At 38.4% G+C, this 12,049-nt stretch overlaps 1 protein-coding gene across 10 annotated transcripts in view; it reads right to left on the minus strand.

The window, feature by feature from the left end:
* Positions 1–12,049, minus strand: part of RAPGEF6 (Rap guanine nucleotide exchange factor 6) — a 243,169-nt gene that overhangs the window by 206,032 nt on the left and 25,088 nt on the right. For all 10 annotated transcript variants that reach the window (XM_021085403.1, XM_005661629.3, XM_021085410.1 and 7 more), the window contains 2 exons: positions 8,240–8,310; positions 5,730–5,786 (listed from right to left, as the gene is read on the minus strand). In XM_021085403.1, the coding sequence (XP_020941062.1) occupies positions 5,730–5,786; positions 8,240–8,310 (128 nt within the window). Of the gene's footprint in view, positions 1–5,729; positions 5,787–8,239; positions 8,311–12,049 lie in introns of those variants that run through there.

Below are 12,049 nucleotides of genomic sequence, written 5' to 3' on the forward strand. Positions count from 1 at the left end.
TATAGTACTGACAATAAAAACAAAAATAAATGGGACCGAATCAAACTTCAAAGTTTGATTTGAAGTTTGACAGCAAAGGAAACCCTAAACAAAACAAAAAGACAACCCACAGAATGGGAGAACATATTTGCAAGTGAAGCAACTGACAAGGGATTCATCTCCAAAATTTATAAACGTCTTCTGCAGCTCCATACCAAAAAAAAAAAAAAAAAAAAAAAAAAAAACAAACAAACAGCCCCATCAAAAAATGGGCAGGAGATCTAAACAGACAGTTCTCCAAAGACATACAAACGGCCGAGAAACACATGAAAAGATGTTCAACACATCAAAACCACTCTGAGGTACCACCCTACACCAGCCAGAATGGCCATCATCTAAAAGTCTACAAACAATAAGTGCTGGAGAGGGTGTGGAGAAAAAGGAACCCTAGTACACCGTTGGTGGGGTTGTAAATTGGTGCAACCACTGTGGAAAGCAGTATGGAGAGTCCTCAGAAAACTAAACATAGAACTACCATTTGATCCGACAATCCCACTCCTGGGCATCTATCCAGAGAAAACCACGACTCGCAAAGACACAGGTACTCCGATGTTCACTGCAGCACTATTTACAATAGCCAAGACAGGGAAACAACCTAAATGTCCATCGACAGAGGAGTGGATCCAGAAGATGTGGTACATATACACAATGGAATGTTACTCAGCCATTAAAAAGAATGAAATACCGGCATTCTTAGCAACATGAATAGACCTAGAAATTATCATGCTAAGTGAAGTCAGCCATACAATGAGACACCAACATCAAATGCTTTCACTGACATGTGGAATCTGAAAAAAGGACAGACGGAACTTCTTTACAGAACAGATGCTGACTCACAGACACTGAAAAACTTATGGTCTCTGGAGGAGACAGTTTGGGGGGGGGGGATGTGCTTGGGATGGAAATCCTGTGAAATCAGATTGTTATGATCATTATACAACTACAGATGTGACAAATTCATTTGAGCAATAAAAACAAGATAAAGTTAAAAAAATTAAAATAAAGAGAAAAAGATGCAAAACCTTAAAAAAAAAAAAAAACTGAGATGCTAGTCATGGAGTTCCCATCATGGTTCAGCAGTTAACGAACCTGACTAGGATCCATGAGGACGTGGGCTCAATCCCTGGCCTTGTTCAGTGGGTTGGGATCCAGCGTTGCTGTGAGCTGTGATGTAGGTCAAAGGCACAGCTTGGATCCTGCGTTGTGTGGCTCTGACATAGGCCAGCAGCTACAGCTCCAATTTGACCCCTAGTCTGGGAACGTCCATATGACACGAGTGTATCCCTAAAAAAAAAAAAAAAAAAGATGCTGGTTTCAACTTCAAATGCATTTCCAATATCCTGCATCTGTACCGTCCTCTTCTCAGGACTGCTGGTTTTGATATCAAATTTGTATGTGGATGATTTCCCACCTTTACTGTACGTTTTTGCCTTTACCAGTGAGCTTCCCCATTTGTATTTTTTTTTTTTGTTTCTAGTTGTGTGCTAAAAAGCTCCTTTAGCATTTTCTGTAAAGCTGGTTTGGTGCTGTTGAACTCTACTAGCTTCTGCTTGTCTGTAAAACGTTTGATTTCTCCACCAAGTCTGAACAAGAGCCTTGCTGAGTAGAGTACTGTTGGCTGTAGATTTTTCCCTTTCATCAATTTAAAAATATCATGTCACTCCCTTCTGACCTGCAGAGTTTCTGCTGAAAAATCAGCTGATTAACTTATGGGTAATCCCTGGTATGTTATTTGCTGCTTTTCCCTTGCTGTTTTAATGTTTTTCTCTTTGTCTTTAATTTGGGTCAATTTGATTAATATGTCTCAGTTCCCCCTTGGGATTAAGCTCTATAGGACTCTGTGCTTCCTGGACTTGAGTGAACATTTCCTTTCACATGTTAGAGAAATTTCTGGTTATTATCTCTTCACAGGACCTTTCTCTCTCTTCACCTTCTGGGACCCATATAATGTGAATATTCTTGGGTTTAATGTCTGAGAGGTCGCTAGACTACCTTCATTTAATTATTTTTTTTTTTATTCTGTTCCATGGTGGTGATTTCCACCAATGTGTCTTTCTGCTTATTTGTTCCTCTGTCTCACATGTGTTGCTAGTGATTCCTTCTGGCACATTTTTCATTTCAGTTATTGCATTGTTCATCTGTTTTTTAAATCTTCTAGCTCTTTTTGAAACATTTATTGTATCTTCTCAATCTTTGCCTCCATTCTTTTTCTGTTATCTTGTATCAGTTTTACTATCACCACTCTGTATTCTTTTTCACATAGACTGCCTATCACCAATTCACTTAGTTGTTCTGAGGTTTTTATTTTGTTCCTTTGTCTGGGACATACTTCTCTGTAGTGTCATTTTCTCTTTCTGTGTATGAGGTCACTAAGCACATTCAGCAGGGTGGAGGATTGTAGTCCCTCTTGCCTCTAAGTGTGTGTCCCTGGTGGCTGTGGTTGGTCCAGGGCTTGTGTTGACTTCCTAGAAGAGGGACTGATGCCTGCTCACTGATGGGTGGGGCGTGTCTTATCCTTCTGGTGGGTAGAGGGTGTGTTTAGAGGTGGCTGTGGGCTCAGGACAACTTTAGGCAGCCTTTCTGCTGTTGGTTCTTTGGCATGAGGCTTCCTACCACTGGAGCCTGGAGGCTGCTGGGTGACGGCAGGTCTTGGAGCCAAAATGGTAACCTCAGGGAGAGATCAAGCCAATCAATATTCCCTTCCCCCAGAGTAAACCACAGTCAACTCCTGCCTCTCCAAGAGACACACCAAGTCCTATAGGTAGGTCTAGCCCAGGATGCTATGGAGTCACTGCTTTGCCCTGGGTCCTAATGCATGTGACATCTTAAGTGCCCTTCAAGACTGAGTCTCTCTTTCCTCTAGTCCTGTGGTACTTTTGCACTCAACCACCATCAACCTTCAAAGCCAAAGGCTCTGGAGGTTCCTCCACCTAATGTCAGAATCCTGGGTTGGGGAGCCTGACATGGGGCTCGGAATACTTAATCCTATGAGAGAACTTCTATGATAAAATTATTTCCCCGTTTGCAGATCACCTACCCTGCAGGTACAAGATTTGATTATATCGAAAAAGCAGCCCTCCTACCCTCTTGTGCTTTCTTTGTCGTTGGGTGTAGAATATCTCTCTTGGTAGATTCCAGACTTTTTTGTCAATGGTTATTCAGCAATTTGTAGTGATTTTGGCATTTTTATGAAAGGAGGTGAGCTCAAGTCCTTCTACACAATCTTATCTCCTACTCTTAATAACAATCTTTAAAATTCTTATTAACTAAGTGGTACTCTACATACTACAAATCAGCCCATTTTAAATGCACAATTCAATGATTTTCATGAAATTTAAAAGAACTATGCAAACTACCACAAAGAAATCTCTTCTGCCTTATTTAACAGTCAATCCCTGCTCCAAGTAAACAATAAATTGCTCAATCTCTATAGGTTTGTCTTGGATAGGTCATATAAACAGAACCATATGATATGTGATGTGTCTTTCTTGTTCCTTCCACTTAGTATACTTAATATAATGTATTTTATTTAGTTGAATCCATGTTGTATTGTGTTATCAGTACCTTTTTCCTTGTACTGCCAAAAAGTATTCCACTGTACCGATAAAGGGCATTTTATCTATCCATTCACTGGATATTTTAACCATTCCTGGTTTTAAGCTGGTAGGAATAGTATGCTACTAAGAACATTTGTATATAGTCTCTGTACGCACATGTTTTCATTTCTTTCGGGTAAACATGTAAAAGTGGAATTACTGGGTCATACAATAAAATTTAAAGGAACTGTCAAATTGTTTCCTAAAGTGGCTACGTATGTTGTTTAACATCTTCAGCACAAATACATGAGAATTCCAGATGTCACCATATCCTAACACCTGTTACTGTCTACCTTTTTGACTGTAGCTTTCTCAATTTATTTTTTAATTAAAGCAACATCGGTTGATAACATTATAGCTTTCATGTGTACATTTCTACTTCTGTATACTCTATAGCATACTCCCCATTAAAAATTTAGTTTCCATCCATCGCCATACAGTTGATCCTTTCTACCTATTTCTCACTCCTACAAGAGCTGTCCTAATGAGTATAAAGTGATACCTCAGTAATTTTGCTGTATTGTGTAAGATAAAGATCTAAATTAAACTTTTTGCACATAAATGCTCTAATTAACCCAGCAACACTTGTTGACAAAACTATGCTTTCTCCATTGAAAGGCTTTAAACCTTCCTCAAAGATAAACTGTCCACTGGTGGTTCCTTTTTAATACTCAGTTGTGTTATACCCACATGGTGGCCCTATCTTAGTTACATAGCTACAAGGCCATTTTTAAAAACCCAGAAACTGTTTATAAACATAGAGGTTTATTTCCGAGTTTTCAATTCTGTTCCACTGATCTATATTTTTCCTTGACAGAACTTAAATGTGCATAGCAATTTTAATTAACTTTCTTTCCACGACAAAATACACTCACAAGGACAAATCCTATGTCTTCCCACCATTCTATGCCAGGCTAAGCATAACATATAGCAAAGATTTAATAATAAGTGAATGAATCAACAAATGAACAAAGCCATTAAAATCCCTATGAATCCAGTTAATACTATAGAAATAGTGATAAATGCAATGTCCAATAAAACAATTGAAATTAACACCATTCTTCTATACCGGTTCTATCTATATAATAAAAGAAGTCACTGCCGCCAAAATTTCTGGAATAAAAGCAGAGAAGACAATCTTCATAATCTTGAGGGAGGGAAAGGTTTTGCTTTTTCAAACACGACATGAGAAGCACTAATCACAAGGGAAAAAAACTGAGCAAGTTAGGAATTTCTCTTCTTCAAAAACATGCCGTTAACAGAGCAAAAAGCAAGCTACACAGTGGAAGAAATTTGCAAATCATGTATCCAACAAAAGACATGCATAGAGAATTCATAAAAAAAATTCTACAAATCAAAAGAACTAAGACAAACAGTTTAATTTTAAAATGGTCAAAAACTTGAATCATGATCTCATAAAAGAGCAATCCAAATTGCTTATAAAAACATTAAAATCATAAGAAAAAACAAAATGAAATCATAATTAGATAAAATGAAATACATATTTTAGATTCTAATGTTAGAATCTCCTAAATTTGAGCACATGCATTTCCAATACTTTTACTCCTAAGAATATTCCCAAGAGGACTGCACAAATTAGACATGAATAAAATATTCACAGAAACTTACTATTAAACAATCAAATATCTATTAATGGTGTAAAGGATAAACAAGTTGTTATTTTCACATAATTGTATACTGTAAAGCAGTGAAAAAGAATGAATGCAAAAAACATAAAAAAACTCAGACATATGTGTGTGTGGGGGGGAAGGATGACCGAAAATCTTTTATCTATGTAAAATGCCAAAAGAAACAAAATTAATCCATGGTGACAGACATCAAAACTAAATTACCTTTTCAAGAGAGCCGACTAGAGCCTTCTGAAAAGCAGATATGTTTCAAATATTCACTGTATAGCCATTACACAGGTGCAAACATTTACTAAACTTCATTGCACTACAAACCTTCTGTAAGCTCAAAGCAGATTTCACAGTTTATGAATATCTTTCACTCTCCTCTACAGAAACTGTTCCAGAATCAAATGCTACAAAGGCCAAACTTTAAACAATTTAAGCTAATCATGGAAATACTTACCAAAAAAGAACTTGATTGCCACTGTATCTCTCATAGCGTGCTCTTGCAGACATTAATCTATTATTTTTAAAAGTAAAAAACAGTAAAAATTATTCTACCTTAAATTCTTCCAAAAATTGCTATAATAATGTAACAGTAAATGATCAGATCTACCGCTAAATTTTCACTAGAGGAGTTCCTGTCATGGCTCAGTGGTTAGCGAATCCGACTAGGAACCATGAGGTTGCGGGTTCGGTCCCTGCCCTTGCTCAGTGGGTTAACGATCCGGCGTTGCCGTGAGCTGTGGTGTAAGTCACAGACGTGGCTTGGATCCTGCGTTGCTGTGGCTCTGGCAGAGGCCGGCAGCTACAGCTCCGATTTGACCCCTAGCCTGGGAACCTCCATATGCCATGGGAGCGGCCAAGAAATAGCAAAAAGACAAATAAACAAATTTTCACTAGAGTTTAAAAATACATACATTAAAGGCAATAAATATTTTCTTTCCTTTTTTTTTTTCCTTTTTGCCTTTTCCAGGGCTACTCCCATGGCACATGGACATTCCCAGGCTAGGGGTGTAATTGGAGCTGTAGCCACCAGCCTACACCAGAGCCACATCAATGCCAGATCCAAGCCGCATCTGCAACCTACACCACAGCTCACGGCAACGCTGGATCCTTAATCCGCTGAGCAAGGCCAGGGATCAAACCCGCAACCTCATGGTCCCTAGTCAGATTCATTAACCACTGCGCCATGACCGGAACTCCAATAAATATTTTCAAAAACAGTAACAGCTAACATTTTCAAAAATAATAATAGCTAATTTTAAAGGCCAATAAATGTAATACTCCTACGTACATTATATAACCTATGAGCTAAAAGTAAATAATGCTCTTTTTATTTTTTAATTTTTTTTTTAATGGTCACACCTGCAACATATCGATTCCTGGGCCAGCAAAAGAATCTGAGCCACAGCTGCAACCTACACCACTGCTGCAACAAGGGCAGATCCTTAATCCACTGTGCCGAGCCATGGATCAAACCCATGCAACCAGAGACAAGGCCAGATCCTTAAGCTGCTATGCCTAAGATGGAACTCCAATAATGTTCTTTTTTACTGTGAAAAAATATAATCTGTCTGATTTTCTACTGAATGGTAAAGAACAGTTACTGATGGCAAAGGCATACACATGTGCACACATGCACGCAGGCACAATCTGCTGAATATAAATGTGCTTGCATTTAAAAATATTTTTATCATGGGAGCTCCCTTTGTGGCTCAGCAGAAATGAACCCAACTAGTATCCGTGAAAATGTGGGTTCGATTCCTGGCCTAGCTCAGTGAGTTAAGGATCCAGCTTTGCTATGAGATGTGGTCAAAGATAAGGCTTGGATCCCATGTTGCTGTGGCATAGGCCAGCAGCTGCAGTTCCAATTCAACCCCTTGACTGAGAACTTCCATATGCTGCAGCTGAGCCCCTAAAAGAAAAAAAAACAAAAATACTTTTATTAACACTCTATAGTTTTCAGTAATTTTTCTTTCTTCTTGGCATATACTTCTTTTACATATATTAACATCTGAATTATGTTACACAGAAAACAGAAAATAATAAAGCCAAAACAATCTGTTCCATAGCCAGAAACTTAAAGGACAGCCAGAAAAAGTGATGGTTAAGCTGGTCATGGAAGAAAAACACATTTTAATTAAAACATTATGCAAAGTTTTAACAGTTAGTGCTTTATAGCACTCCAAAGTGTTTTTACAAATATAACACAATGAGTAAGGTAGCAGGAAACAAAATTCACTTAACAGAATAGAAAAATGAGGTTCAGAAAGTTTATGATGGATACTGTCCATGGAAGCCTATACCAGAAGAGTCCTGCTTCTTCCACGTTATATGAAACTACATCACACCATACCCATCTTAAGCTTCTGGCATAATAAATATTAATATAAATTTAATATAAAAATTAATATTTTTTTTTTTTTTTTTTTTTGCTTTTTAGGACTTCATGAACTGTGGCATAATGGAATTACTGATGCTAGGGATCAAATCAGAGCTGCAGCTGCTGGCCTATGCCACAGCCACAGCAAAGCCAGATCCGAGCCACCTACAGCACAGCTCATGGCAATGCTGGATCCTTAATCCACTCAGTGGGACCAGGGACTGAACCCGCATACTTATGGATACTACTCAGGTTCATTTCTGCTGAGCCACAATGGGAATCCCAGAAAAGTTGTTTTCATTGGCTGGCACACAGTGAGCACTTTGCTTCGGTTTAAATATTCTCATTGAATCCTCCAAAGGCTGTATCAAAAGTAATCTTATTATCTGTATTTTATGGAAGATAAAATCACAACTTGGATGTAAGACTTGCTCAAGGTTCCACTGCTAAGAAAGCCTGGGATGAGGAAGGCCAATTTCTCTGCTTATCCTACAAAAAGCCCCTAAATGATCTGGTCCCTGCAACTGTCTGTCTAAGCTCATTTGAATAACTCCTCCGCATTCTCTTAAACACAGCATCACACTTACCTAAGCTGATGTTCCCTGAGATTTGATAATATTTCCATTCCATGAAGATAGGAATAAATAATATTTAAGTCCTGTAGGATAGAAAATATTTCCAATTAATTTTCAAATATACTTTAAAAAATATGACATCCAATAACTCTGATTTTAAGCAAACAAGGATTTATGTCACAAATGTTAACTATAAAGATCACAAAATCTATGAATTAGAACATATCTGAAATTCCTGAGAAGCAGGAATTTCTCCTCAGCACTGCTGACAATCTCTACTCAAACAATTCCAGGAATCAAAAACTCATTACTTCACGTGAAAATCTATTTCATTTCTAAACAGATGCTATCTTTCTTCTTCAGTGACTTCCAAAGTATTTGAAAACAGTTTCGTATCTTTTAAGTCTTCCTTTTATCTCCAGCTAACAGTCTTAATATTTGCAGGTTCCAGACCTTTAAGCATCCTAGCTGACCTCAGTTCAATATTCCTCCTAAAACATAACTTTTTAAAAAATCTGTTTTAAATTCTCAACATTTTAGCAAACCAAACCAACAACACATAAAAAAGATCATACACCATGACCAAGAGGGAGCCATCCCACGTTTACAAGGATGGTTCAACATACGCAAATCAATCAACATAATACACTACACTAACAAAGTCAAAAACCAAATGATCATCTCAACAGACGCAGAAAAAAATTGTAAAATTATTACTCTATGCAGATGCATGATACTATATATAGAAAACTCTAATAAGGACTCCACACAAAAACTACTGGATCTCATCAACAAATTCAGCAAAGCAGCCGGATACAAGATTAACATTCAAAAATCAGTTGCATTTCTGATTAGGAACAATTAAGTATCAGAAAAGGAATGTAAAAAAAAAAAAAAAAAAAAAAACAAACTTTAATATCTCACAAAAATAAACAAACAAAACCCCCAGGAATAAACCTGAACAAGGAGGTGAAAGACTTATACAATGAGAACTATAAAACATTAATCAAGGAAATTAAAAACAATTCAAAGAAATGGGAAAATATTCCATGCTCCTGAACTGGATGAATATTTTTAAAATATTACTACTAAATACTACCCAAAACATACTACCATAATACCCATAACAATCTACATATTTGATGCCATCCCTATCAAATTACCCATGATGTTTTTCACAGAATTAAAAATAATCTAAATATTTATATCCAACCATAAAACAGCCAGAATTACCAAAGCAATCCTGAAAGAAAAAAACCATAGCAGGAAGCATAACTCTCTCAGACTTCAGACAATATTACAAAGCTACAGAAATCAAGAAAGTGTGGTATTGGTTCAAAAACAGTCATACAGATCAATGGAATAGAAGAGAGACCCCAGGAAAAAACCCAGACACCTATGGTCAATTAATCTTCAACAAAGGAGGCAAGAATATAAAGTGGGAAAAAGACAGTCTCTTCAGCAAGTGGTGCTGGCAAAACTGGACAGCTGCATGTAAATCAATGAAACTAGAACACATCCTCAGACCATGCACAAAAATAAACTCAAAATTGCCTAGACTTCAATATAAAACAAGACACTGGAGTTCCCGTCATGGTTCAGTGGTTAATGAATCCAACTAGGAACCATGATGTTCCAGGTTCAATCCCTGGCCTCGCTCAGTGGGTTAAGGATCCGCATTGCCATGAGCTGTGGTGGAGGCTGCAGACGAGGCTCAGATCCCATGTGGCTGTGGCATAGGCTGGTGGCTACAGCTCCGATTTGACCCCAAGCCTGGGAACCTCCATGTGCCTCAGGTGCAGCCCTAAGAAAGACCAAAAAAAAAAAAAAAAAAAAAAAGATAAGACACCATTAAACTCCCACAAGAGAACATAGATAAAAAAACATTCTCGGAGTTCCCATCGTGGCGCAGTGGTTAACGAATCCGACGAGAACCATGAGGTTGCGGGTTCGGTCCCTGCCCTTGCTCAGTGGGTTGACGATCCGGCATTGCCGTGAGCTGTGGTGTAGGTTGCAGACGCGGCTTGGATCCCACGTTGCTGTGGCTCTGGCGTAGGCCAGTAGCTACAGCTCCGATTAGACCCCTAGCCTGGGAAACTCCATATGCCGCGGGAGCGGCCCAAGAAATAGCAAAAAAACAAAAAAAAAAAAAAACATTCTCTAACGTCAACCATACAAATGTTTTCTTAGGTCAGTCTTCCCAGGCAATAGAAATGAAAACAAAAATAACAAATGGAACCTAATCAAACTCACAAAACTTTGAACAGCAAAGGAAACCATAAACAAAATGAAAAGACAACCTACAGAATGGGAGAAAATAGTTGAAAACGATGCAACTGACAAGGGCTTAATCTCCAAAATATACAAACAACTCATACAACTCAACAACAACAAAAAACAAACAATCCAATCAAAAAATGGGCAGAAGACCTAAATAGACATTTCCCCAAGGTAGAAATAGGGATGGCCAGTAGGCACACGAAAAAATGCTCAAATCACCAATTATTAGAGAAGTGAAATCAAAACTACAATGAGGTACCACCTCACATCTGTTAAAATGGGCATCACTAATAAGTCTACAAATAACAAATGCTGGAGAGGGTATAGAAAAAGGGGAGCCCTCCTTCACTATTGGTGGGAATGTGAAGTGGTACAACCACCATGGAAAATAGCATGGAGATTCCTCAGAAAACTAAATGTAGAACTACCACATGACCCAGCAATCCCAATCCTGGGCATATATCCAGAAAAACCTTTCATTTGAAAAGATAGGTACCCCATGCCCCCTTTTTTCACTGCAGCACAATTCACAATAGCCAAGACATGGAAACAACCTAAATGTCCATCAACAGATGAACTGATTAAGAAGATGTGCTGCATATATAAAATGGAATACTACTCAGCCATAAAAAGAAAAAACAATGCCATGTGCAGCAACATGGATGGAACCAAAGACTCCCATACTAAGTGGTATAAATCAGAAAGAGAAAGACGAATACCATATGATTGATGACTTACATGTGGAATCTAAAATATGTCACAAAGGAACCTATCTACAGAACAGAAACAGACTCACAGACATGGAGAATAGATTTGTGGTTGCCAAGGGGGAGGAGGAAAGGAGTGGGATGGACTGTGAATTTGGGATTAGTAGATGCGAACTATTACTTTTAGAATGGATAGGCAATAACATCTTACTGTATAACACAGGGAACTATTATATCCAATCTCCTGGAATACAACATGACAGAAAATAATATTTGTCTTTTTGCCATTTCTTGCTTTGGCCGCTCCTGCGGCATATGGAGGTTCCCAGGCTAGGAGTCAAAACGGAGCTAGAGCCACCGGTCTACACCAGAGCCACAGCAATGTGGAATCCGAGCAGCATCTGCAACCTATACCATAGCTCACGGCAACGCCGGACCCTTAACCCACTGAGCAAGGCCAGGGATTGAACCGGCAACCTCATGTTCCCTAGTCGGATTCGTTAACCACTGAGCCACGACGGCAACTCCTGGAAAATAATATTTTAAAAATGAACATGTGTGTATATACATATATGTCATATATAATACATATAGGCATACACAGACATATATGCATGACTGAGTCACTGCGGTACAGCTGCAATTGGCACAACACTGTAAATTCACTATAGTTTTATCTTTTTTTGTCTCTTTAGGGCTGCACTCGCAGCATATACAGGTTCCTAGGCTACGGATCCAATCAGAGCTGCAGCCACTGCCCTATGCCAGAGCCCCAGCAACTCGGGATTCAAGCCGCGTCTGCAACCTACCCCAGAGCTCACAGCAACACTGGATC

Source organism: Sus scrofa, chromosome 2 (assembly GCF_000003025.6).
Source record: "Sus scrofa isolate TJ Tabasco breed Duroc chromosome 2, Sscrofa11.1, whole genome shotgun sequence".
NCBI classification, from domain to species: Eukaryota; Metazoa; Chordata; class Mammalia; order Artiodactyla; family Suidae; genus Sus; species Sus scrofa.